Consider the following 27,401-nt stretch of genomic DNA (forward strand, 5'->3'; position numbering starts at 1 on the left):
CCAGCGGCAGGAAATTGTGCTAACAGGGTCAGACGCATCATGTGTTTTTTGTATGTCGGGGCCTCAATCCGCCAAACGAGCAGCTGGGAAAGGCCAAGCAGGAAATCTCATTTACGGGGTGTGCGGATTACGCTGCCGCAGGAACTGGCCCCCGATTAGCACTGGGATCTGCTTCTCCTCAACGAGATGCAGACAAAATATCAGTGAGTGATTCATAAGACTTGGCAGAGGAAGCGTGAATACGTCAGCCATTCCTCATTCCCGGATATCGCTGTGTACACTTCGAAGGAGATGTGGAGGATCAGAAAAACGCGTCTGATATTTGTCCAGAAACAGCGCCACACCGGTCCACGGGTTGTACCCGGTATTACAGCTTAGCTCCATGGAGTATGAACTGCAGTACCACACACGACCTGTGGACAGGTGTGGCACTGTTTCTGGAAGAAAGCAGCCATGTTTTTTTCTATCATTACACAAAGGGCTCATGCACACAAATGTAAGGGTTCTGTGCCCGTATTGCGGCGGGTCCGTACTGCGGATGCCGACCCATTGAATGAATATTTTTGTTTATAGTTTGTGTTGGAGCCAAAAACTGCTGGCAAAAGCAAAAAAAATAATAATAATCAGATTCAGATGTGTGGCGGCAGCGCAGATCAGAGGCGTCCCAATGTTTACCTCACACCCCAGAAGATAAACGCATCACATATACGTAAATGACCCCATGACGTCTGCGGAGTGCTGCCGTCTCACAGGACAGATGTCCCGTCACACGCTCGGTGCACAAACACCACACGGAAAATGCTTGGTTTACATCTTGTCTGCTCTAGTCAGACCCAAAGCTGCTCCCATTCTTCTGGTTTCCTGTTAGCAGAGACCTAGTGTACAACTCTCACACAGACCCTTTGTACAGCCCCGAGCTGCATTCATTATTGTATAAGGAAGGGTTCTGCTTCACACTGTCTCACCATTTTCAGCATCTCTGCTTGCTGTCGGTGAAAGGAAATATTCTAGTAATAGAAATTTGCGAACGGAACGGGCAGCCCATTGTAGACATGCCTATTCTTGTCTGCAAAACAGACAAGAATAGGACATGCTATATTTTTTTTGCGGGGCTTCGGAATGGAGCAATGGATGCAGACAGTACACGGAGTGCTGTCTGCATCTTTTGCGGCCCCATTGAAGTGAATAAGTCCGCACCCGAGCCGCAAAAACTGCGGCTCAGATGTGGACCCGAAAAACGGTCGTGTGCATGAGGCCTTACTCCGCTAAGAAATTGAACATGTCCTATTATTGTACACAATAGGACTATTGATAGGACTGTTCTATTAGGGGCCAGCTGTTCCGTTCTGCAAAATACGGAATACACACGGACAGCATTCACATTTTTTCAGTTTTTTGCAGACCACAAAATACATACCGTCATGTGCATGACCCTGAGCCCTTACGGTCAGAAGAGCGACAAGGCTTTACAGCAAACGTTCTGAGGTGATGGACAATGGACTTTGGAACAATAGAATATCACCTTGCGGATTGGAGTCCGGCTCAAGGACCAGGGGTCTGCAACCTTTGGCGCTGCTGCTGTTGTGGGACTACAACTCCTAGCACGCACAACTGCTTGGCTGTTCTTGAAGTGAATGGAGCATGGTGGGAGATGTAGTTTGACAACAGCTGGAGTGCCGGAGGTTGCTGACCCCTGATATAGACTCTCGATGGGACGGGAATGTAAACCACTCTGCAAATACCGCCTCCGTTCACTCTCCTGCTGTTCTGTATGACAGCCTTTACTGTACTCCTAGTATTCTACTCGTGAAGGAGGAGGCTCAGGATGAGCACAGTGTAAATACCTTCTCTGGTGCTGAATCCACTCTCCTCAGACCAGTGACTAATAACCGATGTACTGAAACAGAAGAGCCGATACCACAGAGCAGTAAAAGGTGGACAAACGTCACGACAAGATGAAACGTTTTATTAGCAGGAAATAATCGGACGTTCCATGTTATACAGTCATCAATGTCAGACACAGGAGCTAGTCCGCGCCAATGTAACGCTACATTGTAACCAGAAAGATATGTTACAGATAAGAGGGAAAACTCCCATTGTTTACTATTCCTGTAAGGAATACTCATCTCTGTGCACCCACCTGCATCTGCAGGAACATGCAGCAATAAATACTTTTGAGGCTTTAAAAAAAAAAAGTAGGTAAAAGAATAAATGACACATTTCATGATGAGCCATTGTACTGGCGCATTTCAGGGTTTTCCGGTGTTCTCCTGCTTCACCTCACTGTGTGGACAACGTGTCAGATCCACGTCAGCAGAACCCAGGATCTCATTTGCGGAAACGCTTGAAAAGCGGGTGCACGTGCTTGCTGTTGGCACCTTTGCTTCTGTGAGCCTGGTATTCCATGTACACGGTATCATCTGCCCCAGACATGGAGCTCATGGTGCCAACACGCCGGCCCAGCTGTGGGGGGGAAAGGAGAGGCGTCATCTCATCAACATGGATCACCCACCGGCACCATCACAGATCGGGAAGAGAAGGGATAACAATGCATCAGGGCCGGCGCTTCCATAGAGGCAAGGGGGGCAATTGCCCCCGGCCCCCGAGTCCTTAGGGCCCCCCCGTGCCGGCACGCAACTAACTATCGGCAGGACAGTCACACAGGGAGATGAGCGCTTCCATTGTGGAAGCGCTCATCTCCATAGTCATTTTATATGGGGGCTCTGTATAGGGGCATTTTATACTGGGACACATTATGGTGGATACTATGGGGAAGGTGGGAGAGGAGTACTATGGGGTCATCTACGGGGGGCACTAAGAAGGGGTATTTTATACTTACAAATTACGGGGGACACTGAGGGCATCTACTGGGGCACTATATATGGGGCATTTTATACTGGTACATTATGGGGGGGGAGCACTATGGGGGCACTATATAGGGGTATTTTATACTGGCACATTATCGGGGCACTATGGGCACATTAGCTCAACTGGGGGCATTACAAGGGGGTATTTTTTGCAATGTCACATTATAAGGAGAATTATTTCTACTGGGGGGCATTATGGTGGGCTTTATTACTACCCCATGGTATGACCCCCCTAGTAGAAGCACCAGCCTCTCCCTGCTCTGCTATCCCTCTGCCCCTTCTCCAAATCCTTATTATGAAATCTTTCTCATTAGGATAAAACACATCATCAGCTCCGCCGAGCCCCCGGCCAAAGTGTGGAAGTGGCGTCCGAGATCCCCAAGGGCCAAGTAACTGTAAGTGTTCATGTGAAATATGTTTGTTATACACATATAGGATACACTGTGCCCCACAATATACAGTATACCGCTACACTGTGCCCCACAATATACAGTATACCGCTACACTGTGCCCCACAATATACAGTATACCGCTACGCTGTGCCCCACAATGTACAGTATACCGCTACGCTGTGCCCCACAATGTACAGTATACCACTACACTGTGCCCCACAATGTACAGTATACCTCTACACTGTGCCCCACAATATACAGTATACCTCTACACTGTGCCCCACAATATACAGTATACCTCTACACTGTGCCCCACAATATACAGTATACCTCTACACTGTGCCCCACAATACAGTATACCTCTACACTGTGCCCCACAATATACAGTATACCTCTACACTGTGCCCCACAATATACAGTATACCTCTACACTGTGCCCCACAATATACAGTATACCTCTACACTGTGCCCCACAATATACAGTATACCTCTACACTGTGCCCCACAATATACAGTATACCTCTACACTGTGCCCCACAATATACAGTATACCTCTACACTGTGCCCCACAATATACAGTATACCTCTACACTGTGCCCCACAATATACAGTATACCTCTACACTGTGCCCCACAATATACAGTATACCTCTACACTGTGCCCCACAATTACAGTATACCTCTACACTGTGCCCCACAATGTACAGTATACCTCTACACTGTGCCCCACAATGTACAGTATACCTCTACACTGTGCCCCACAATGTACAGTATACCTCTACACTGTGCCCCACAATGTACAGTATAACTCTACACTGTGCCCCACAATGTACAGTATAACTCTACACTGTGCCCCACAATGTACAGTATACCTCTACACTGTGCCCCACAATGTACAGTATACCTCTACACTGTGCCCCACAATGTACAGTATACCGCTACACTGTGCCCCACAATGTACAGTATACCGCTACACTGTGCCCCACAATGTACAGTATACCGCTACACTGTGCCCCACAATGTACAGTATACCGCTACACTGTGCCCCACAATATACCTCTACACTGTGCCCCACAATATACAGTATACCTCTACACTGTGCCCCACAATATACAGTATACCTCTACACTGTGCCCCACAATATACAGTATACCGCTACACTGTGCCCCACAATATACAGTATACCTCTACACTGTGCCCCACAATATACAGTATACCTCTACACTGTGCCCCACAATATACAGTACACCTCTACACTGTGCCCCACAATATACAGTATACCGCTACACTGTGCCCCACAATATACAGTATACCTCTACACTGTGCCCCACAATATACAGTATACCTCTACACTGTGCCCCACAATATACAGTTTCTTCTGTAAAAGTCATCAAGTGTCATGGGGGGGGGCTTATTGTTTTTTGCCCCGGGCCCCATTTCACCTAGAACCGGCCCTGCCCGGCACAATCACAGACGAAGAAGAGAAGGAATAACAATGTATCATCCGGGACCATCACAGCTCGGGAAGAGAAGGGATAACAGTGTAAGAACCGCCATCGCACTCACATGGGTGGAAGACTTGGACCCGAACTCTCCGGCAACCACTTCCTCTTCAGCATCCAGGTCGGAGGCGGCCAGCACTTTCTGAAGAAGCTGCTGCTGTTCCTCCTTGGTGGAGAAAGCCAGGTCCTCTTCTTCCATGCCGGCCAGCTTCGTAATCACCTGTAATTAATCCTCCCATTAATGAACCAACAACCACATTTATGTAAAGGAGCATCGACATGCAAATAGCCCCTCCTCCCCAAATGATGCCCTAAATGGCAGGATGGTAAGTTTGGGTTATTTTCCAACTGGACCTTCAGTCCTGTACCCAAAATCTGAACTATTTACTGTTAAAGGGGTATGCTCACTTTAGATGACCCCCTTATTGATATAAAAGCCATAATGGGGGCGTTCCCCTGCAAATGGAAGGTATGCACCTCTGTATTAGCCAAAGTGGCAGACATTGTAGCAGATGGTGAAATGAATAGCAAGAGGCCACTTACCCCCCCCCGATATCAGCTCACAATCAGCTGGACAGTTATTATATATAAACCACTGCAGAATCTATGGTTATATCTCTGCTTGTAGCGACACCCCCCTCCCCCCCACTGTATTTTACAAGTTGTGGTACTTCAAGTCTGGGTGACCACCAGGTAGGTACATGCTACAAATACAAGGGAAGTTGTATCCGCTGTATAGCAAACTGCCCCCCTATACAGCACAGACTTGTAGGATATTAAAGGGGTATTCTGGTCATGACAAGTTATGCCTTATCCATAGGATGGGGAATAACTATTAGATCAGTCGGGGTCCTACCACTGGGACCCACACCTATCCCTAGAAAGGAGACCCTGTACCCCTTAGGGACCCCCTGAAATGAACAGAGTCGGAGGTCCGGCATGCTTACTGCCCCTCTAGTCATCTCCATGGGAGTCCTAGAAAGAGATGAGTGTTTCAGGGGGTCCTCATTCTCATGATATCTGGGGGTCCCAGCAGTAGGACCCCCACTGATCTAATAGTTACCCCTATCCTGTGGACCCTTGCTCCTCGCTGGTCACACCACGACCGATATGTGCCCCCCCCCCCCGCACCACTCATACCTTAAAGCTGTAGCCCTGATCCACCAGGAACCTCTGCCTCTTGGTGGAGTAGGCCATTTCCTGAGTGTCCTGAGACACCAGAGAATAGAAGAAGGCGTTGTACTCCTCGGCGACCATTCCTTGAAGAAAACAAGAGACGAGCGTGTGACCTACACAAGTATCACTATACAGAAGGTCAAAAATCTCCCCCCTCCGCCACTAATTCTCTGGACCCATTTTCTTTTCCAGTCACTCCCAAAGTAAAAGCCAAAATTCTGCAGTTCTCACAAAAAAATAAAAATAAAAGCAGAGGCTGTAAACCGATACTGGCTAGATGCTTCCCACAGCTGAGGGTTTGTTACAATGTATCCAGTCCATGCAATCTTCAACTCTGTCTCCTATCCTGATAGTTTGTTACAATGTATCAGTCCAGACGAGCTCAATGTTCAGACTGGATACAATTGTAACCGAGCCTCACGTGTGAGAAGGTCTGTACCAGCCTCAGGATGTAAGCAAGAATGTTCCCATTAACTGACAGCAAGCAGAGATCTTGCCAATACTGAGGAAGTTGATTAGAAAATTGTAGAACTTTGAAAAAAGCTTTATTTATTGCGACTGTAACAGGTACGGGGCTGAAACATCTGGGAAATGAGCCGCAGTCTGAGCCATCGCCGCCGGGATTTTTACGAAGAAGCATAAATCAGAGCAGACGCAGGCCGCAGAAAGCGGAGCGCAGGAGGGAGAGATCATGAAGAAAGTGAATTATTAAGGAGACATGAGGGGAGGGGAGGCCTGCAGTGAATAAAAGTTAAGCACCCCCCCATACTGCCCCCACAAGGTAAAGTAATCGGGTTAAAGGCCGTGAGAAACGTTCAAGCCTATTAGTTGCACTTAATAAGTGACGGAAATGCACGGACTTGGTGCAATCGCCTGACCTCGTCACCTAACAAGTCAGCACCAAGCTGCGAGTCCATGCTGTTATGTGGGAAGAATCAGGCCGTAATTATGTGAAAGTTCTGCGAAAGCCGGGCGAGGACTAATATGAGCGCCTGTTACAGACCTCACCCAAGCTTTCCTAGAGAGAGACAACAGACCTGCCTTGTTGTGTGGCGGTAACAGGCAAACGAGCCACTCGAGCGCAAACAAATCGGGGTGACAACAGAATGGGAGCAACAAGCGCTAATTAACTAACGAAGGAGAAATCAACATGAGGGGCGTGAAAACTAGATTTGGTAACGGCTCCTTCACAACTGATGGGGAAAACATTTATACACAGACCAATTATATCAAATCCAATGTCCACACAGCGGCTCCCGGGTCACTGACCGACGCCATCAGCTGCGAGACTTAAGCAATTGTCACAGAAAGCAATTACACGGAAAACAAACAGCGTATAGGTGGTCACAAGAAACCACACTGACCCCTGGAGTCACCAGTACCAGATAAGAAGCCGACTCCAGAGCTGCACTCACTATTCTGCCTGTGGAGTCACTGTGTACATACATTCTATTACTTATCCTGTATTATACTCCAGAGCTGCACTCACTATTCTGCTGGTGCAGTCACTGTGTACATACATTCTATTACTTATCCTGTATTATACTCCAGAGCTGCACTCACTATTCTGCTGGTGCAGTCACTGTGTGCATACATTATTTATCCTGTACTGATCCTGAGTTACATCCTGTATTATACTCCAGAGCTGCACTCACTATTCTGCTGGTGCAGTCACTGTGTACATACATTCTATTACTTATCCTGTATTATACTCCAGAGCTGCACTCACTATTCTGCTGGTGCAGTCACTGTGTACATACATTCTATTACTTATCCTGTATTATACTCCAGAGCTGCACTCACTATTCTGCTGGTGCAGTCACTGTGTACATACATTACTTATCCTGTACTGATCCTGAGTTACATCCTGTATTATACTCCAGAGCTGCACTCACTATTCTGCTGGTGGAATCACTGTGTACATACATCACTTATCCTGTACTGATCCTGAGTTACATCCTGTATTATACTCCAGAGCTGCACTCACTATTCTGCTGGTGGAATCACTGTGTATGTACATTGGAAGATTTTTACCTTTTTTGGCTCTAAGGACACGGCCCAGACGCTGTGCTTCCTGCCTGCGGGACCCCCCGTGTGATGAGATTTGGATCAGTACATTGGCTTCGGGCAAATCAAAGGAAGTGTCTCCAACCTGCAGAACAGAAACTTACTTGGTCTTGGGTGCAGTAAAAATCCAGGCAGAGAACACTGATCCTCAGTCAATGGGGTTATCAGACGGCTTGTGCTTAGGATTACTAAACACTGGATTTATTTGTATCTAGTCATCCCCTTCCATCTTCAAGACGTGTGTTTGCTGTCAATGAATGGAAAACATCCAGAGGCAGAATAAAAAAATGCTGCAACATTTTATTAGCCCCACAGCGAGTGTGAACGTGTCGTTAGCCCTCTTGTGTTACATGTGAGAGCAGGACTTGGTCAGGAGAACTAACACACTGCATCGGGCCCCGCAACTACATGTCCTTCACAAAGGGTTTTCAGCATCTGGGTGTGAACTATGAAAGCTGCCATTCACTGAGGGCAAGCAGAGATCTTGAAAATGGCAAGGAACTGAAACACAAAGCTGAAGAAGGGTTCGTTATACAACAATGAATCTTTATTTCAGCGTCTCACCTTTGATATAAAGATGGTGTTTATTTTCGGATTGTGCTTGAAGTTTTGTAGAATTTGCATCCTTTCCCCCTGGGAGGTCGGGCCGTAGATGTACGGTCTGAAAAAAAGGGTGAAAGTTAAATTGTCAATTCACCTTGAGTAACTCTAACATCAGGTCTTGTGAATGCAGCTTTGGAGGTGAATAGAGAAGAGGACAAGACCGCAGACCAGGTAAAGCAAAGTATCTGCAGGACCTGCTGAGTCTGCATAAACTGTGAGATAATGGCGGAGATTTATCAGCTCTGGAATGCCAGTCTTCGCGTAGTTCGCGATGGTGCGAGATGCGGCAACATTCTTAATAGAATTGCAACGTTGCAAATTGTTGCTCCAAATGGGGAGTTATGCAAAATGTGCAACTTTTTGGCACCGCAGCTCAGGTGCAGGGGGCATGACAAATCTCCCCTTATCAGAGACTGGTGTTTTATAACGAGGCGTAAATTATAGTGAATATTCTGGGATTGATGGGGCGACGCTGCCGCCGCCCCCCCCCCCCCCCCCCCCGAAATCCGCAGTGTTAAAGGTGGCAACAAAAAAAAAAGTCTGCAACTGCAACTCCAATTGTTGGTGTAAAAAACGACCCCCAGTGTTTATGGCGGATTCCAGTTTTGACATAAATTTTGTGACTGACAGGCAGGGCCACGCCCCGGGGTGATGTGACATCTTATAACCGTCACCCCGAGTTCATTCCTTGCCCGCTCGCACGGAACAGTGAACACGTCTAATACCCTGAGCACCGCTTCGGCTAATCTCTTTTCAGTCGAGATTAAAGGATCCTTCCCAGAAGAGACCCGTCTGAAGTGCCGTATAATAACCGCTAAATACCTAAAATACACAGCGTTTCACCATTTTGGTCACTTGACTAGAAAGCAACCAGAAAATCCCCTGCTCCTACAGTGGCGCGGCGCCTGCTGTCACATCTGCAGACAATGTATCTACTGAAGCCACATCCTCTGAAATTGATACATTTACAGTAGATGGAATGCGAAACATTGTATCTTACAGCCATGAAAAATCCAAACCTAATCACAAGCAACTTTTCTGGGATGGATTTCAATGCAAGTCATGTATTATAACTCCCCCACCACAGGTCAGCATTTTTGGGGTGTGTATGACTTTTTTATCACTTTTTATTTAAATTTTTTAAGTGACAATCGGCCATTTGAACTTATTTTTTTCCATTACATCGAATAAATACATTTATATTTTAATAGTTCAGGCATTTGGGATGCGGCGATGCATATGATCTTTAGTATTCTATTATTATTATTATTATTATTATTATAGGGAAAGGGGTGGATTACATTTTTTTTTTTTTATATTTCTAAAAGCTTTTTTTTCTTTTTGCCTCCGTAGGGAACCTAAACATGCAATCATTAGATTGCGTTTCACATACACTAATGTGCATTTATACATTAGTGAGTGTGAAATTCAGTCTCAGGTCAGGCATGCTCAACCTGCGGCCCTCCAGCTGTTGTAAAACTACAACTCCCACAATGCCCTGTTGTAGGCTGTTCGGGCATGCTGGGAGTTGTAGCTTTGCAAGAGCTGGAGGGCTGCAGGTTGAGCATGCCTGGTCAATACAGTTCTGCCATCTGCAGGCCTACAATGGAATATACCCGCGATAGGCCTGGTAGCCTCATACAGGCTCAGGCCTATCACCCCTAAGGACCGCCTTCCCCGATCTATGTGAAGGGAAGGCATTCTGGCTCCAGGAGTGCAGCGCACTTGGGAAATGCCACCTCAGATACCTTGGCCAAAATTAATTACAGCGTCTGAGGGGTTAAATGTTGCATTAATCGCCAATCGCAGACATTAGCCCCGGGTGTCCGCTGTGTGAAAAAGCAGGCACCCAGAGGCTATGGTGTCTGCTCCAGGTGCCATCTTTAAAGACCTGACATCTGCCATACATGTACGGTGGATGTCAGGAAGAGGTTACAGTTCTTTGGACTTGGGAATTATTTGCTCCTCTAGTTAAAGGGGATGTCCAGGAATACAATACAATATTGACCAGCTATCCTCAGGAAAAGTCATCCATATTTGATTGAGGGTCAGACTCCTGACACCACTGTTGATCAGGCCATGGCGCTCCGGTGAGCGCTGCAGCCTCTTCCTAGGCCAGTGACATCACACTGATCGGTCACAAGGCTTAGGTGTGTTAACCCTGCATTTTCACCTCCCTGTTTTGCTGCAGCTGATACATTGTTGCATCTCATTGCAAGACGCATTCTCTTAGGCTCCATTCAGACGTTCATAGTGCATTGCGGATCCGCAATACACCCGGCCGGCCCCCCCATAGAACTGCCTATTCTTGTCCGCAATTGCAGACAAGAATAGGACATGCTCTATTTTCCGGAGCCGCGGACCGGAATATCGAGGTGCGCGCTCCGGAAATGCGGAGAGCACATAGTGAGCTCTCTGCATTCATTCCGACCCCATAGAGAATGAATGGGTCCGCACCCGTTCCGTAATTTGCAGAACGGATGCGGACCCATTATACGGACGTGTGAATGGAGCCTTAGTGTGAGCACAACCTAAAATCGAATCTTCCCACCCCTGGTGGTCTGAACACAAGGGAACTGGAACGGGACCCCTTAAAACCCCTCTAAAAAAAGGTACAAAAAAGTCCATTGAGAGGGCGGCAGCGCTTGCGCCTGATTGTCATGCGCGGCCACTTACTTGTTGAGCCTGATGGCGTACTCCTTCAGCGCAAACACATTGTCCGCAAACACAATGATCTTGTCATTCCTCCGCTCATGGAACTTAATCAGGAACTGGCAGGCTCGGAATTTATTTGGGTTCATGGTGTAGAACAGAATCCTCTTCTTTGTCTTGATGGCAACGTATTCTCTGTAAAACTCGGGGGACATGGGGCACCAGACCTGAGGGACAAAAGGAAAGCGAGGAGGGAGCAGGCGGCCAAGAGGAGAGGCCCGGCCGCATTCTGAACACGCAGCTTGTTTGTCTGGTGAAAGGAAGAGGCTGAATAGACCCCCCCGGGCAATAGCCTCAATACGAGCCGCGAGGCACAAGAGCGCTCACCACGGCAACAGCTTCCTCCGGCCGTCAGGAAGACGTCTTAATCAGGACCCTGACGGCTTTCATGAAATTAGTTGGCAAACTGAATAAGTGACAACACAGGACAGGAGTAAAGGGACACAAACATAAACAGCAAACAGGGGAGGGGGCCGGGGATTAGGAGAATGAAAGCCGCCATCTCTCCTGACACGTCTACCAGAGGCTCCTTTCACATCGCGTTTCCCATGCACATTTCCCGTACGCGCCGGATGCTGCAGAGCGCCGTGTGAAAAGCGCCTTAACGAATTCTTGCATTGTACATTAAATGAGTTGCGTCATTCCTCTGTTATTCCTCCTGAAAAAGTGTGAATAAATTGATATCTACGTGTTACTAGTTGGGGCGTGGCCCCTACACACACTGTATGGGAGACACCCCTTTGACAAGGAAAATGGTAACATCCAGTTGCCAATTTATTTATGTATGTCCAAGAGGAATACAAGAGGAACACTACAGAAGAGATGCTGCAGGGTGGTTGTATTATGGAGTAAACCAGGAGAGGTGTCAGGTCCTCTCTTTCATGGGGATATTGGACTTCCCTGTATTCACTCAGACTGGGCGCAGACTGGACACACCCCAAAAGCACACAAACTCTAAAAAGAGAACGTACTAATATATTACATAAAGTAACAGTGGAGAAGCAGCTTGCATGGAACAGTAATAACTGTGGCACCTGCAGAGGCGCCCTCTTGTGGTACAGCTCTGCACCTCCAGAGATGAGCGCACTACACTTTGCAGCATTAAAAACATTAACTGACTCTGATCCCACCCAGAAATGTCCCAATTCTGCCCTTTTTAGCCTTACTGTCTGTCTCTCTTAGTAGGATTAATATTGGCGCTGCCACGTGCCACGTTGTGGATGCCACTTACCTCTGCGCACTGAACCTTTGCAATGTAGCCGTTGTTTTGCAGCTCCATCCAGTTGGCTTCATACAACTTTGGGCCAATCAGAAAATTCAGGTCGACGATTTTGTCGTCCTCTCGGACCAGAGTGGCCGTCAGGCCGACCTTACAGTGAGCCTGGACGATGGTCAGGACGCGACGGAACATCTTGGCTGGAATTAAAAGGAAAAATACTAAACAAAGTATCAATTATCATAAAGAGCATCGTTATATGAATAACAGCCAAATACAGCGCTGGGCAGAGCTGCAAAGCAAATGTGTATTATACTCTAGTTACATCCAAAGCTGCATACACAGCTTAGCCAAGTCCTCAGATCTCTCCGCTGCCATCTGCTTGATGAACACAGCATGATCTACCGCAGGGATGCTCAAGCTGCGGCCCTCCAGCTATTGCTAAACTACAACTCCCAGCATGCCCTAATAGCTGTAGGCTGTCCAGGCATGCTGGGAGTTGTAGTTTTGCAACCGCTTGAGGGCCGCAGGTTGGGCATCCTTGATCTACAGGGATGTTCTGTGGGAAATGGACCGTCTACAATGATTTGTTATCGAAGACAACCCCAGTGATCTGCTAATAGTGTCCAGGGGACGTTCATTATTAGTGCAGCTTTGGATGTTGCTGGAGTAGAAGGCACAATGTAATATGCCACCCCTTCCCCTGTCCACCATTCAATACGACATGATTGTAGACTTGCTATCCCGTACCTGGAATAGTGTGCACTTCATCCAGTATCATCAGCCCCCACTCCTGACTTTTCAGCCACTCCATCACCCGCTCGGCCTCCCATGACCTCTTGGTGGTGTGCCCCAGCATGGAGTAGGTGCTTATGGCAATAGAGCACCCGATGGGCTTGTCCTTGGCGTCGGATGTGAAGCGACAGATCTGGCTGTCGTCAATGGTCGACCACATCTTGAACTGCGCCTTCCACTGCTCCACGGACACAGCCGAGTTCCCCAGCACCAGGCACCTCTTCCGCACTGTGCAGGCAGCGGTGACCCCGACCAGAGACTTCCCCGCACCTGCAGACACAAATGGCCCCGTACAGAACTTAAAGGGGGCGTCCAGTCCGATGGAAATCAAATGTATTCACCGTGCAATAAAAATGTTTGCAGCGTCCTGGCGTTTTGTACCTCGGTCGTGATCTACTCTGTGCTGGAGCGAGACCCAGCCGTCTTACTGAACCAGGGGCATCCCTGGCCCTCCACGCGCCAGCTACGAGTACACGTTCACTTTCCAGTTCGCAGAAGGTCGCGCCCCTCCTAAGTCCTGCCCACTTTTCAGAAAAGTGCCACAAAAGCTAAGCCACTAATTGTTGCATCAAACAAGCGTGCGGCAACATCTGCGCGTGTTCTCGCCAGAAAATTGGTGCACCGGCACTAAACCTCTCTCGTTGCATCTCAATTTACCATTATCAAGATCTCTGCTTTCTGTCAGTGAATGAGAACATTGTAATTTGCACCGTCTGGCTTAAAACCCACCCAAAACTTTTTCGCAGCTGAGTGTTTGTTACAATTGTACCTAACCCAGACAATCCCGGATGGCAGGCGGATACACTGCAAGAAAGCATCTGGATGGCAGAGAGACTTGTGCTGCTGATGTGGATTGTCCAGACCGGATACAATTGTAACAAACCCTCTGCTGTGAGAATTTTTGGGATAAATATACCAAAAGCACCATATTTTCTTTGATTTACTCCATTGCAGCGACTGAGATTTTAGAATGTCAATCTTTCGATTAGACAATAGGAGCCTAAACCACTGCATGAACATGAGCACCGCTGCTGCAGTGACCCGGTGGAGAGTGGGCGATTCTGTGGTCCTCCAGCGCCGCTGACATTATCTTAGATCAGTGGTCTACAACCTCTGACTGGCATGCCAGCAGTTTTGAAAACTACAACTCTCAGCATACACACTTGCTTGAGTGTGCTGAGGACTCTCATCGAAGAGAATGGAGCATGCCTGGAGTTGTAGTTTCCCCCCAGGTGGTGTGGCGGAGGTTGCTGACCCCTCTTAGACAATACAAGCCATGGTGTTCTGGCGCCCTCTGCTGTTAGTTTTAGTTGGTTGCTTCCCTTACACAGACCAGTCATTAACATGTACGAACCACTCACCGCAGGGCAGTACAATCACCCCAGAGCGAGCACGCCCGTTGCCAAACATCTTGCGCAGGCTCTTCTCTTGGTACGGGCGCAGGACGGCGGTGGGCTTCAGGTCGATATTGATGTCTGGGTTCATGGTATCATTCCTGAAGTCGTACTCTGCCAGCAGTGGGTACTCCAGGTGGATGCAACGCTTCTGGAGAACCTCAATCATTTCCTAACAAGACAAGGCAGCCATTACTGGACGGACGAGGAGTAGTAGTCCTTACAGCGAGGCAGAGAAGTCACCGCACCAGAACAGATTCACTCTGAAGCCAAATTTCTAATTATATTGCTCAAAAAGCAATTATGGAAAATATGGAAATGTATTCTCATTACTGCAACAGAGGGGAGAGGAAAGCAAATCAGAAGACCTCAGGTTCCGTTACTGGAAACCATCAGCAAGTATGTGGACAGATAACAGGCAAGTCTCTGGGTGACATGTTGTACCTGTTTAACCTCAAAGGACACCGTCTGCGTCTCTTCCTCCTCTTCTTCGTCTTTGTCCATCTGTTCGTAGAACTCAAACAAGTCGGCCGGGACATCGGTCTTATTCTCGGTCTCCCCGATCTGGGAGGTGGATGGGTCGCTGGCCGGATCAGTTGTCTTGGTGATCTGGAAATACAAACTATGTCTGAGCAGATCTGCACCGATACGCAGCAGCCTATCTGAGTAAGTAGTGCTGCAGTATAAAGCATGAAGGAGGGAAAAACCATTAGCCTAACCCCCAGGAGATGGGGTTCAGAATACTTCAGTCTCCAGGACCACTGAGACCCTTAGATTTCCGCATAGATAGGTCAAAGTTTCCAATGTAGAACCACACACAGTCTGTCAGTGACTGGACTCACAGCGGATTTGCTAGTAAAGGTCTCGGTGATCAGTTCCGTTTCCTCTCCCTCCTCGTTCCTCAGTCGGCAGCTGCGGATGGTGGTGTCTTTAAGGAGATCCTGGATAACGTCTGGGTGGGCGCTCTCCACAAAGTACCTGCGGAGATCATGTGATAATATTACTTCTATTACTCAGATCACTGAGGGTCTGGCAACAGCTGCGATCAAGAAAACGGACCAGTTCTGATACCAGCTGCAGCCGCTCCTGAATGTGCCCATTGACGGCGTTTCTCTCTGGATCTGTTGGGGGCCGGCACCAGTAGATCATGTTATAGCAACATATTTAGTAGCGTCAGGTTTTGCCACATACTGGCGTGGCATTTGCATGGCATTATACATCCTGTAGAGACCTGGCATTACAGTGTCATTTGGAGACAACAGTATCTTATTTCTGATATAGTATATTAGTAGGATGCACAGGATGGTTGGTACACCAAGCGGGGGGCTCTCGGTCCCGCAGCGTCACCCCACTGCTGAAATAAGATACTAGAAGTATATATAGAAGGACTGGGCACACCTAGGATACTTGGTTACTGACTTTTATTTAATGTGATTAAGATAATTGAATAAAATACATTGGAATAAAATTAAAATATCGGACACAGTGTTACTGGTAATTATCAAGGGGCAGTCACTCGAGGAAATGTGGTAATGTATATCCTCTGTGACTCACCACATTGGGAATTGTACCAGCGTGGCTAAATCTGGTGCGCTGCGTCCAGGAGTAAAATATGATTATAGACTCAAATAAAATACCTATAGGAAACAGTAGCAATATACATCAATACAATAGATCCGTAGTAATTGGCAGTTAGTTCCGTATTGGCAACAGTGCTGATGGCAAAATATCAAAATGGTCCCAATATTATAATTGATACAGATAAATGGTGAGAGTTTGGGGTAACTCAAATTCCTTTAGAAAGTCTTAGGCAACAGAGTATAACCTCAAAACTTCCAGTACTGTCCCCGGTGTATAATAGCGATATATCACTATTAAGCCCTCTAGTCGGAGAGGTGCAGTGGTAACAGGCAGTGTCCTGCTGTATAGCTGGCCTGGCGGCGTCCCGCTTCAGGTCAGAAATGAGCATAGAATAAAACCGGCTTTTAATTAGGAACGGTCTTACCGGTGTTGGAGGCTTATATCATCCAAGTGAAAGCCTCTGCCGTCTATCAAAACTTGCTCCGGTCTTTTACTTCTGTCGGATGGATCCCACTGCGCGCGATCCCGCTTACTTAGATCCAGACTTGGTCTATTTCCCACCTTCCGGGCAAAGTTTCAGATCAGCTCAAAGCTGCTCCTCAATATAGTCAATGTGGTGCACTCACATATGTTTGGTGGGTCAGACCAGACGCGTTTCGGGGCTAGAGTGCACCACATTGACTATATTGAGGAGCAGCTTTGAACCGATCTGAAACTTTGCCCGGAAGGTGGGAAATAGACCAAGTCTGGATCTAAGTAAGCGGGATCGCGCGCAGTGTCCAAACCAAGCTGCAAACAGGGGATCCATCCGACAGAAGTAAAAGACCGGAGCAAGTTTTGATAGACGGCAGGGGCTTTCACTTGGACGATATAAGCCTCCAACACCGGTAAGACCGTTCCTAATTAAAAGCCGGTTTTGTTCTATGCTCATTTCTGACCTGAAGCGGGACGCCGCCAGGCCAGCTATACAGCAGGACACTGCCTGTTACCACTGCACCTCTCCGACTAGAGGGCTTAATAGTGATATATCGCTATTATACACCGGGGACAGTACTGGAAGTTTTGACGTTATACTCTGTTGCCTAAGACTTTCTAAAGGAATTTGAGTTACTCCAAACTCTCACCATTTATCTGTATCAATTATAATATTGGGACCATTTTGATATTTTGCCATCAGCACTGTTGCCAATACAGAACTAACTGCCAATTACTACGGATCTATTGTATTGATGTATATTGCTACTGTTTCCTATAGGTATTTTATTTGAGTCTATAATCATATTTTACTCCTGGACGCAGCGCACCAGATTTAGCCACGCTGGTACAATTCCCAATGTGGTGAGTCACAGAGGATATACATTACCACATTTCCTCGAGTGACTGCCCCTTGATAATTACCAGTAACACTGTGTCCGATATTTAAATTTTATTCCAATGTATTGTATTCAATTATCTTAATCACATTAAATAAAAGTCAGTAACCAAGTATCCTAGGTGTGCCCAGTCCTTCTATATATACTTCTAGTATCTTATTTCTGGCCACAGAATTGGGATAACATTCGGCTTATGAACAGTTACCAGCTCTGACAGACCCCCCCCCCCCCCCCCCACACACTCTGTTATATCAGGGGGGCGGTGGAGATGAGCGGCTGCAGCGTTGTTTATCTGCCACACAGCTGGGTATCCTGCGGGTCCAACCAGTACAAGGTGCAGAACCAGCGCAGCATTACAGACGTCAGATCCCAACTTACTTGTTATGTTTCAGCACCAGCTTCACCTTTCCATAGCTGACCGTGCAGAGCTGCAGGGGAAAGATAAACATCTATGTAGGAGACAATATAAAACTACCGGCAGTTAAAGGGTCAATGCCATTCCACTTCAGACCCCCCCCCCCCCCTACTGAGTGCTAAAACCCCTCCTGACTGAGCGTTGCTCACACAGGTGCAGGTCAGTGCTCTGATACTGTAATAGGCTCTGCAGCACCGTCACTCGGGCACGTTCAGGATGTAAACAAGAATGTGACCATTCACAGACAGCAAGCAAAAATCTTGAAAATGGTGTAGTTACATGGCAAGAAGTCCATTGAACTCAGTGACTTGCCTTGCCCAGTGCAGAGGGCTATAATACGGACCAAGCTTTTACCACGGATCCAGCCTCCATGCCACAGATCAGGCCGCTGATGAAGGTCCCACTGGACCGAAACATACGGCACAACATTGTGGTGACGGATTATTATTCCAAACCAGATCTTGCATTGTGAATGTGATACTGTATAATAAACACACACGTTGATACTGCAGATAACAATCTGAGCGCCGCAAATGCCTCAATACATTCAAGTGACTGCCAAGTCCTTCGCTGGCACCAGTCTAACCCCTATTTATACCCCATATAATATGGAGCCAGGCATCCTGCTGGAGGCAAGTCAGGGGTTGCCCCCAACCTACTGGCTCCCCGTAGCAGAGAAGCATTTTGAAAGGGTATGTCAAAGACGAGGCTGCCCCTTTAATCTACCTGCATCCGGACCGCTCACCTTGATGAACTGCACGATGCCCTCGGGGACGCCGGTTTTGCTCAACTTCTGCAAATACTCGATGATGTCGGAAGTTTGCAGCCCGACACTGACGGCGGCGTACAGGGAGTAGGCCGTGAGCTTATACTCGTGAACGTGCACCGGCCGACAGACAGGCTCAGAGATTGCGACAAGAAAGTCCTGGGCGTATTTATAGACCGGGGAAAAGGCTTCCAGGAAGATGTGTCCATCCGGGGCCTAAGGAGAGGATGGAAAACGTAAATCATAAATTATTACAGTCTCCGCTACGTTATCAACCTCAAATGCAAAGCTTCCATTTTACAGTAAAGATATTACATGATGGGAGTAATCCTCTGAGATACATACATCAGCAGCACAAATCTCCCTCCTGCCCTGTTGTTACAATGTATCAGTTTGGCTGTTTAGAACTGTCTGGAGTGGATACAATTGCAGCAAACTGTGAGAAGCATTTAAAGGGTGCGTCCAGCTTTTGCTTCATCCATCCCTGGAGTTTTCCCTTCCGTTTCCCTAAACATTAAAAATCTCACTCCTCTGTCCATGGTCCGTGGTGGTCTCTTCATGGCCGCTTCTTGTACCCGCAGGCTCAGGAAGCGACTTGGACCCGTGACTGCCCCGGTCAATCACAGGCAGCTTGAACAGTAAATCACTGCTATCACCAAGTGATGGGGCCTGTGATTGGCTGCAACGGTCACGTGACAGAGCTGCTTCTTTGTCCCGCAGGGACAGGAAACATCCAGGAAAAGAGCAGCGGCAGGACCACGGACAGGTGAGGAGTGCTTTTTTTTTTACGTTCCGGGGAGAACCCCCTGTGGTTTTCGGCTCCAAGGCCGGACAAGTCCTTTAGGGTACCCATACAGCTTTTCCCCTTGACTTGCACATACGCAGTCAGCTCAGCTGAGCATGCAAGTGTTTACACAAGACCAGTCCCACCAAAAATGGCGGGTTCTTTACTGTCGTGCGTACGGGCCCTTTAAGGCTGGATGACCTTTCAGACGCCCTCGTTTAATAAACATGCTGGTTTAGTAGGACGTTATTTCTATGGGGAGGGACAGAAGTGTCTGCCACGCAGACCTGGCGCCGCTTATCCCCAGAGCAAAGGAGAGTAGTCAGACTCTCTACAAGACACCTACCACCCAGAGCGGACGGGACGTGTGGTCGCCCTTCAGGGGCATTTGCGATCTATAATCCTTGGCATTGTACTCATCCAGTTTGGTGCCCGCCTCATCCACCTGCTTTCCCGCTGCAGAGGGCACGGCTTCCTGGTCATTAGTGGTCGCCTCATCGTCATCCTCCTCCTCTTCATCGCAGTGACGCTTCTTGGATTTTTTCTTATCTGTAATGAAAATGAACACCAAGGGTTAAAATCCACAGCCTCTCTGCAACTGGCACAACGCGATGCTTACATCAGGGCAGGACAAATCCTGGTCTACATGGCGACTGCTGCGGGTACTGTAGCCCGGCACCGCCCACGGCCTATGTTCTCATACTGTATTACTGCCATTTGTATGCAGTGAGCGCCCTCTAGTGGCAGCCAGAATTTTACCACAGAGGACCCGTCCTCACTCCTGACAGGTTCATTTCAGTTGCTCCTTGTATCCCCCATGAAATAACTATTCTGGAGATTTTTCTCAGAATTCTGTACTGTGTTGTTCCTCTGTTATTAGCCCTGGAAATTTATGGTTAAAATTGCGAACTGGGTGTCGCCAATCCCCTTGTCAAGGGGGTGCGCACCTACACAATCTGACAACACCAGCACTGACTGGACAGTGTCAGATGGTAACACCAAGTTATCAATATACTCTGAAATTTCCAGGAGGGATAATGGAGGAACAACACAATGTAGAGTTCTAATAGGTGAATTGTAATATTATGGGTAAATAGACATTTTGGGGGTACAGCGGAAGGCAAGAACAGGGGCGACTGTCTAGCTTCCAGAGCGGGGGTCATTCTGGCAAAAACTGGGCTTTCCCTTTTGTGCTGGATGCAGTGTTTTGCACTCAAAAATAATAATTACTGATGTCCAGAGGACTAGTTTACACCTGTTAATCCAGCACCTACTCAAATCTACCTAATACTTAGCTTTTATTGATATGCTACTAAAACTATATTACTAACTTAACTGATTATTAAAATTCCAGTGCGTCGCAGTCCTCACTCTTCTATTTCATTCACTATAGTGTTGTACAGCATCCCTTACTAATGTGGGGTACAGGTCACTGCTAAACTCTACTGATGCCGCTGCCAGCACGCTATTTGTTCAGTGTTGCGATTCCCCTTATGCTGTTTGGGGCTGCAAACTGCACTGTATTAAAATTGAAGCTTCACGCTGCCCCCCCGACATGTTTCGCCGTTACCGGCGTCTTCAGGGGTTAGGGCAGAGTGTGAGCGTGTCTCCTCCCGGATGGTTTATAAGACCTTCGTTTGTGATGTCATCAATGTGTGCTCCGCCTATGGGCGTGATTAGGACCTCTGGTTGGGCTCTGATTGCTATCATGCCGGACCTAGTTCCTCCCACCGGCTACGCCTATCTACATTTGACCCCTAGTTTTCATGACGTCATGGGGTTGCGCCGCGCCTGTGTTGAAGACTTCGTTTTTTTCCCGACTCACCCTACTGCGCATGTCTTTAGACTTTGTTCACGGTGTGTAGGGTTCGTCATGCTGTACTTCCAATAGCGCATGCTCTGGAACATAGATTATTCTTGGAGCCGGTTAACTGCGCATGACCATCAACTTCGTTCCTCTGCTCTCCGATTCCGCATCCTACGTTTACCATGGCGCACGTTCTGGGACTTGGTCACTGGCATTGTCAATCATGGTTCCCCCATCTATCCAGACTACTCCAATTGTGTAAGTTATCTATGTACAGGGCACATATCATTATGATTACTGTGACCTATACGTTAGCTCTACATTAGTACATATCTTCATGATATCCTATTTGCCTTCTGTATTTAGACAAACTAGTTCTGCGCTTTCCCTGCGCTTATCCAGTCACTCAGGCGCCTTGACGTGCATCTTTCTATCTAGATGGACCCCCAGGGTGAAGGTGTCAATCTAAAGGCTAATCCAGATTGCGGACTACTTCTATATTCCTTCTATGTATAATTACTTATGATAAATTCACTATATTGCTAACATCCCATGTCTGGGCTAGATGTCCCTATTCATTGTCTCTAGTATGATTGCCTGATTCTAGTGTTTCCCATACTACTAATCACTCACAAAACTAGTCAATATCTAGATTTTACTATCAATGGTATTAATTTGAAATAGAGGTGGCTGGAGTGATGCGTAGGGTTTATCAGGATGTATATCCCTGTTTTGATTGTGCCGTCATCCAATGGACTCATGTCCTAGTTATTGTATGATCAATATCTTGATTCTTATATCTGCCAGATGGTAATGAGTTCCTCTACTTGTATAGTTATTGGTCACAGTCTTTATTCTATGGCCTGATAGATAGATTTTTATATTGATGAGCTATGTGTTTCTCAAACTCCATAGGGTTAGTCGTACTCTCCTCCTAACTTACAGGATAGATTTATGGTGTTATTGGGCCCATTGCTGTTTGGCCTATATTGGGATCCATATTTAGCCTAGAAGTTACTCTAGGCTTTTGCCCTCACCTGGGGTCCCCTTAGTTTATCCTATTATTGTTACTTTATTCCTAGGTCTTCCATCCGGTGGGTTGCTTCATTTTCATTTACAATTTTTCTTTATTATTCTACATATTCTTATTATTTTAATTTGTTTGTTTTAATTCTTACTAGGTCGGTTACCATCTACAGGAAGGACGCATATGTGAAACCTTCGTTGAGACCCTTGGGAGACAGGCTGTCAAGCAGGTAAATCCACTTTGTCTCCTCCTGTTGGAGTTTTTTATCTATATCTCCTTTTCGTGGGCCTGATTTCACTCTCATCAGTCCCTAAAAATTTGAAGTCTGTACTTTTACCTCTGTGTTTCTCTCTCATGTGTCTGGCTAGGCTGGTGTCTTCACCCGTATTGATGCTGCTCAGGTGTCTCGAGATTCGCCGTCTTAATTCCTGGGTGGTCTTTCCCACATATAGCTTGGGGCATTCACATTTAATGACATAGACAACTCCTTTTGTCTTACAATTGATGTAGTCTCTTATTTATAGTTTTTTCCATTTGTTGGATTTGTAAATGTTTTTGTCACTTTCATCCGCCCACAGAAGGTACAATCACCACATGGATATGACCCCTTGTGGTTCAACCAGGTGGTTTTAGTAGTTGTTCTATGGGATTGAGAGTGGCTATGGACTAGCATCTCTCTCAAGTTCCGTCCTCTTCTATATGTTACTGCTGGATATTTTTGTATCACGTGTTGTAAATCAGTGTCGGCTTGCAAGATGTGCCAGTGCCGTCTCAGGATTTGTTGTATGGCTCTATGTTCTGTGTCATAGGTTCCTATCCAACACGATCTGGGAATACAAGCTGTTCAATACTACCTCAATACTAAAGGAACACAGTTCTATGAGCACAATGAGTTTGTTATTTCACTATTAAAGTTTTTGTTGGAGCACAATTATTTTATGCTCAACGGTAAATATTATTTACAGATTACGGGAACCGCTATGGGCACGACCTGTGCACCGAGTTTCGCTAATCTTTTTTTAGGGTGGTGGGAAGATAGAGTAGTATTCACAGACACTATGGATAGGTACACACAGCACATATTATTTTGGGGTCGTTATATTGACGATATTTTAATTTTTGGGGATGACACAGAAACACAATTTCACCAATTTGTTAGTCAACTCAATGACAACCACATTGGTATGAAATTCACAGCTGACATTCACAAGAGCACTCTTAATTTCCTGGATCTCAAACTCAGTTTGCAGCCTGACGGCAGTATCCAAGCTGAAATTTTTCGTAAATCAACATCGACAAATAACTTGCTACATTGGCAAAGTTTCCATCCCGACCCCTTGAAGAAAGGAATCCCTGTGGGGCAGTACCTTAGGGCTAGGCGGAACTGCTCCACAGAGGAGGCATTTGAAAAAGAATGTAGTGTACTCTATTCACGGTTCCATGATAGAGGCTATTCCAAGAAATGCCTGCATAGAGCATATAACAAGGCAAAAAAGATAGCAAGATTAGATCTACTGACAGGTAGACCCCAATAACAAGGTGATAAAACTATACGCTGCATAGGAACCTGACACAGAACATAGAGCCATACAACAAATCCTGAGACGGCACTGGCACATCTTGCAAGCCGACACTGATTTGCAACACGTGATACAAAAATATCCAGCAGTAACATATAGAAGAGGACGGAACTTGAGAGAGATGCTAGTCCATAGCCACTATCAATCCCATAGAACAACTACTAAAACCACCTGGTTGAACCACAAGGGGTCATATCCATGTGGTGATTGTACCTTCTGTGGGCGGATGAAAGTGACAAAAACATTTACAAATCCAACAAATGGAAAAAACTATAAAATAAGAGACTACATCAATTGTAAGACAAAAGGAGTTGTCTATGTCATTAAATGTGAATGCCCCAAGCTATATGTGGGAAAGACCACCCAGGAATTAAGACGGCGAATCTCGAGACACCTGAGCAGCATCAATACGGGTGAAGACACCAGCCTAGCCAGACACATGAGAGAGAAACACAGAGGTAAAAGTACAGACTTCAAATTTTTGGGACTGATGAGAGTGAAATCAGGCCCACGAAAAGGAGATATAGATAATAAACTCCAACAGGAGGAGACAAAGTGGATTTACCTGCTTGACAGCCTGTCTCCTAAGGGCCTTAACGAAGGTTTCACACATGCGTCCTTCCTGTAGATGGTAACCGACCTAGTAAGAATTAAAACAAACAAATTAAAATAATAAGAATATGTAGAATAATAAAGAAAAATTGTAAATGAAAATGAAGCAACCCACCGGATGGAAGACCTAGGAATAAAGTAACAATAATAGGATAAACTAAGGGGACCCCAGGTGAGGGCAAAAGCCTAGAGTAACTTCTAGGCTAAATATGGATCCCAATATAGGCCAAACAGCAATGGGCCCAATAACACCATAAATCTATCCTGTAAGTTAGGAGGAGAGTACGACTAACCCTATGGAGTTTGAGAAAGACATAGCTCATCAATATAAAAATCTATCTATCAGGCCATAGAATAAAGACTGTGACCAATAACTATACAAGTAGAGGAACTCATTACCATCTGGCAGATATAAGAATCAAGATATTGATCATACAATAACTAGGACATGAGTCCAGTGGATGACGGCACAATCAAAACAGGGATATACATCCTGATAAACCCTACGCATCACTCCAGCCACCTCTATTTCAAATTAATACCATTGATAGTAAAATCTAGATATTGAATAGTTTTGTGAGTGATTAGTAGTATGGGAAACACTAGAATCAGGCAATCATACTAGAGACAATGAATAGGGACATCTAGCCCAGACATGGGATGTTAGCAATATAGTGAATTTATCATAAGTAATTATACATAGAAGGAATATAGAAGTAGTCCGCAATCTGGATTAGCCTTTAGATTGACACCTTCACACTGGGGGTCCATCTAGATAGAAAGATGCACGTCAAGGCGCCTGAGTGACTGGATAAGCGCAGGGAAAGCGCAGAACTAGTTTGTCTAAATACAGAAGGCAAATAGGATATCATGAAGATATGTACTAATGTAGAGCTAACGTATAGGTCACAGTAATTATAATGATATGTGCCCTGTACATAGATAACTTACACAATTGGAGTAGTCTGGATAGATGGGGGAGCCATGATTGACAATGCCAGTGACCAAGTCCCAGAACGTGCGCCATGGTAAACGTAGGATGCGGAATCGGAGCGCAGAGGAACGAAGTGGATGGTCATGCGCAGTTAACCGGCTCCAAGAATAATCTATGTTCCAGAGCATGCGCTATTGGAAGTACAGCATGACGAACCCTACACACCGTGAACAAAGTCTAAAGACATGCGCAGTAGGGTGAGTCGGGAAAAAAACGAAGTCTTCAACACAGGCGCGGCGCAACCCCATGACGTCATGAAAACTAGGGGTCAAATGTAGATAGGCATAGCCGGTGGGAGGAACTAGGTCCGGCATGATAGCAATCAGAGCCCAACCAGAGGTCCTAATCACGCCCATAGGCGGAGCACACATTGATGACATCACAAACGAAGGTCTTATAAACCATCCGGGAGGAGACACGCTCACACTCTGCCCTAACCCCTGAAGACGCCGGTAACGGCGAAACATATCGGGGGGCAGCGTGAAGCTTCAATTTTAATACAGTGCAGTTTGCAGCCCCAAACAGCATAAGGGGAATCGCAACACTGAACAAATAGCGTGCTGGCAGCGGCATCAGTAGAGTTTAGCAGTGACCTGTACCCCACATTAGTAAGGGATGCTGTACAACACTATAGTGAATGAAATAGAAGAGTGAGGACTGCGACGCACTGGAATTTTAATAATCAGTTAAGTTAGTAATATAGTTTTAGTAGCATATCAATAAAAGCTAAGTACAAATTGTGGATCCGCAAAAAAAAAAAAAAAAAAACAGATGACATCCGTTTTTTGGCGGATCCATTGTAACAATGCCTAAAACAGACAAGAATAGAATATGTTCTATTTTTTTTTGCGGGGCTACGGAACGGACATACTGATGCGGACAGCCCACGGTGGGCTGTCCGCATTTTTTGCTGACCCATTGAAATGAATGGGTCCGCATCCTATCCGCAAAAAAAATTATAAAAAAAAACCCGGAAGGGACACGGAAACAAACAACGTTTGTGTGCATGTAGCCTAACTCTCAGCAGTTCACTGACTATTCTGTGGCACTACAACTCTCAGTATTTCTTATCTGACAATACTGTGGCACTACAAGTCTCTACGCATTGTGATTACAACTCTCAGCATTTATATGATTACACTGTGGTATTACAAGTCTCTACAGTCTTATGTGAAAACTACAACTCTCAGCATTCCATATACGACAGTGTTGTGTGTCTACAAGCCTCTACACACTGTGACTGTAACTCTCAGCATTCACTGACTATTCTGTGGCACTACAACTCTCAGTATTTCTTATCTGACAATACTGTGGCACGACAGGTCTCTACGCATTGTGACTACAACTCTCAGCATTCACTAGCTGAATATACTTTGGTCACTACAAGCGTCTGCATACTGTGACTGTAACTCTCAGCATTCACTATCTGATTATTCTGGGGCATCTAGTCAGTAAGATGTGAAAACTACAACCCTCAGCATTCACTCGCTGTGTTGTGGCACTAGCAGTCCCACCTCCACAGGCACCAGGTAAACTCCACGGCACTAGAGGAGGCTCAGCACTGAGTGCATCATGGGAGTTGTAGTCCCTAAAAAAGCTCAGCCTCCTACCTCGATCCCATTTATCCTTCTTGCCCATGACGTAGGCTTCAGGACCTCCACCGGAAGCCGGTACCGACTAGATACAGGGCCCGCACCACCTGACAGACAGGGAGCCTACGGGACAGAAAACCCCGCCCC

At 46.5% G+C, this 27,401-nt stretch overlaps 1 protein-coding gene across 3 annotated transcripts; it reads right to left on the reverse strand.

The window, feature by feature from the left end:
* Positions 1 to 1,945: 1,945 nt before the first annotated feature.
* ERCC3 (ERCC excision repair 3, TFIIH core complex helicase subunit) lies at positions 1,946 to 27,401 on the reverse strand. 3 transcript variants are annotated; one of them, XM_044274717.1, is made up of 16 exons: positions 27,273 to 27,387; positions 24,622 to 24,696; positions 19,989 to 20,191; positions 18,838 to 19,074; positions 18,056 to 18,105; positions 15,566 to 15,701; positions 15,168 to 15,332; positions 14,691 to 14,895; positions 13,285 to 13,599; positions 12,550 to 12,734; positions 11,283 to 11,485; positions 8,568 to 8,664; positions 7,971 to 8,088; positions 5,901 to 6,019; positions 4,825 to 4,980; positions 1,946 to 2,463 (listed from the first exon to the last, which is right to left on the reverse strand). In XM_044274717.1, exons 3-16 carry the CDS (start codon positions 20,028 to 20,030, stop codon positions 2,329 to 2,331), a joined length of 2,163 nt encoding a protein of 720 aa, XP_044130652.1. In that variant the 5' UTR covers positions 20,031 to 20,191; positions 24,622 to 24,696; positions 27,273 to 27,387; the 3' UTR covers positions 1,946 to 2,328. The 3 variants fall into 3 exon arrangements, with proteins under 3 accessions (XP_044130652.1, XP_044130651.1, XP_044130653.1); XM_044274716.1 differs by lacking the exon at positions 24,622 to 24,696 and having other exon boundaries at positions 27,273 to 27,401; XM_044274718.1 differs by lacking the exons at positions 1,946 to 2,463; positions 24,622 to 24,696 and having other exon boundaries at positions 4,844 to 4,980; positions 5,901 to 6,022; positions 7,973 to 8,088; positions 27,273 to 27,401.

This window comes from Bufo gargarizans, unplaced genomic scaffold (assembly GCF_014858855.1).
Source record: "Bufo gargarizans isolate SCDJY-AF-19 unplaced genomic scaffold, ASM1485885v1 original_scaffold_2029_pilon, whole genome shotgun sequence".
In the NCBI taxonomy this organism is placed as follows: Eukaryota; Metazoa; Chordata; class Amphibia; order Anura; family Bufonidae; genus Bufo; species Bufo gargarizans.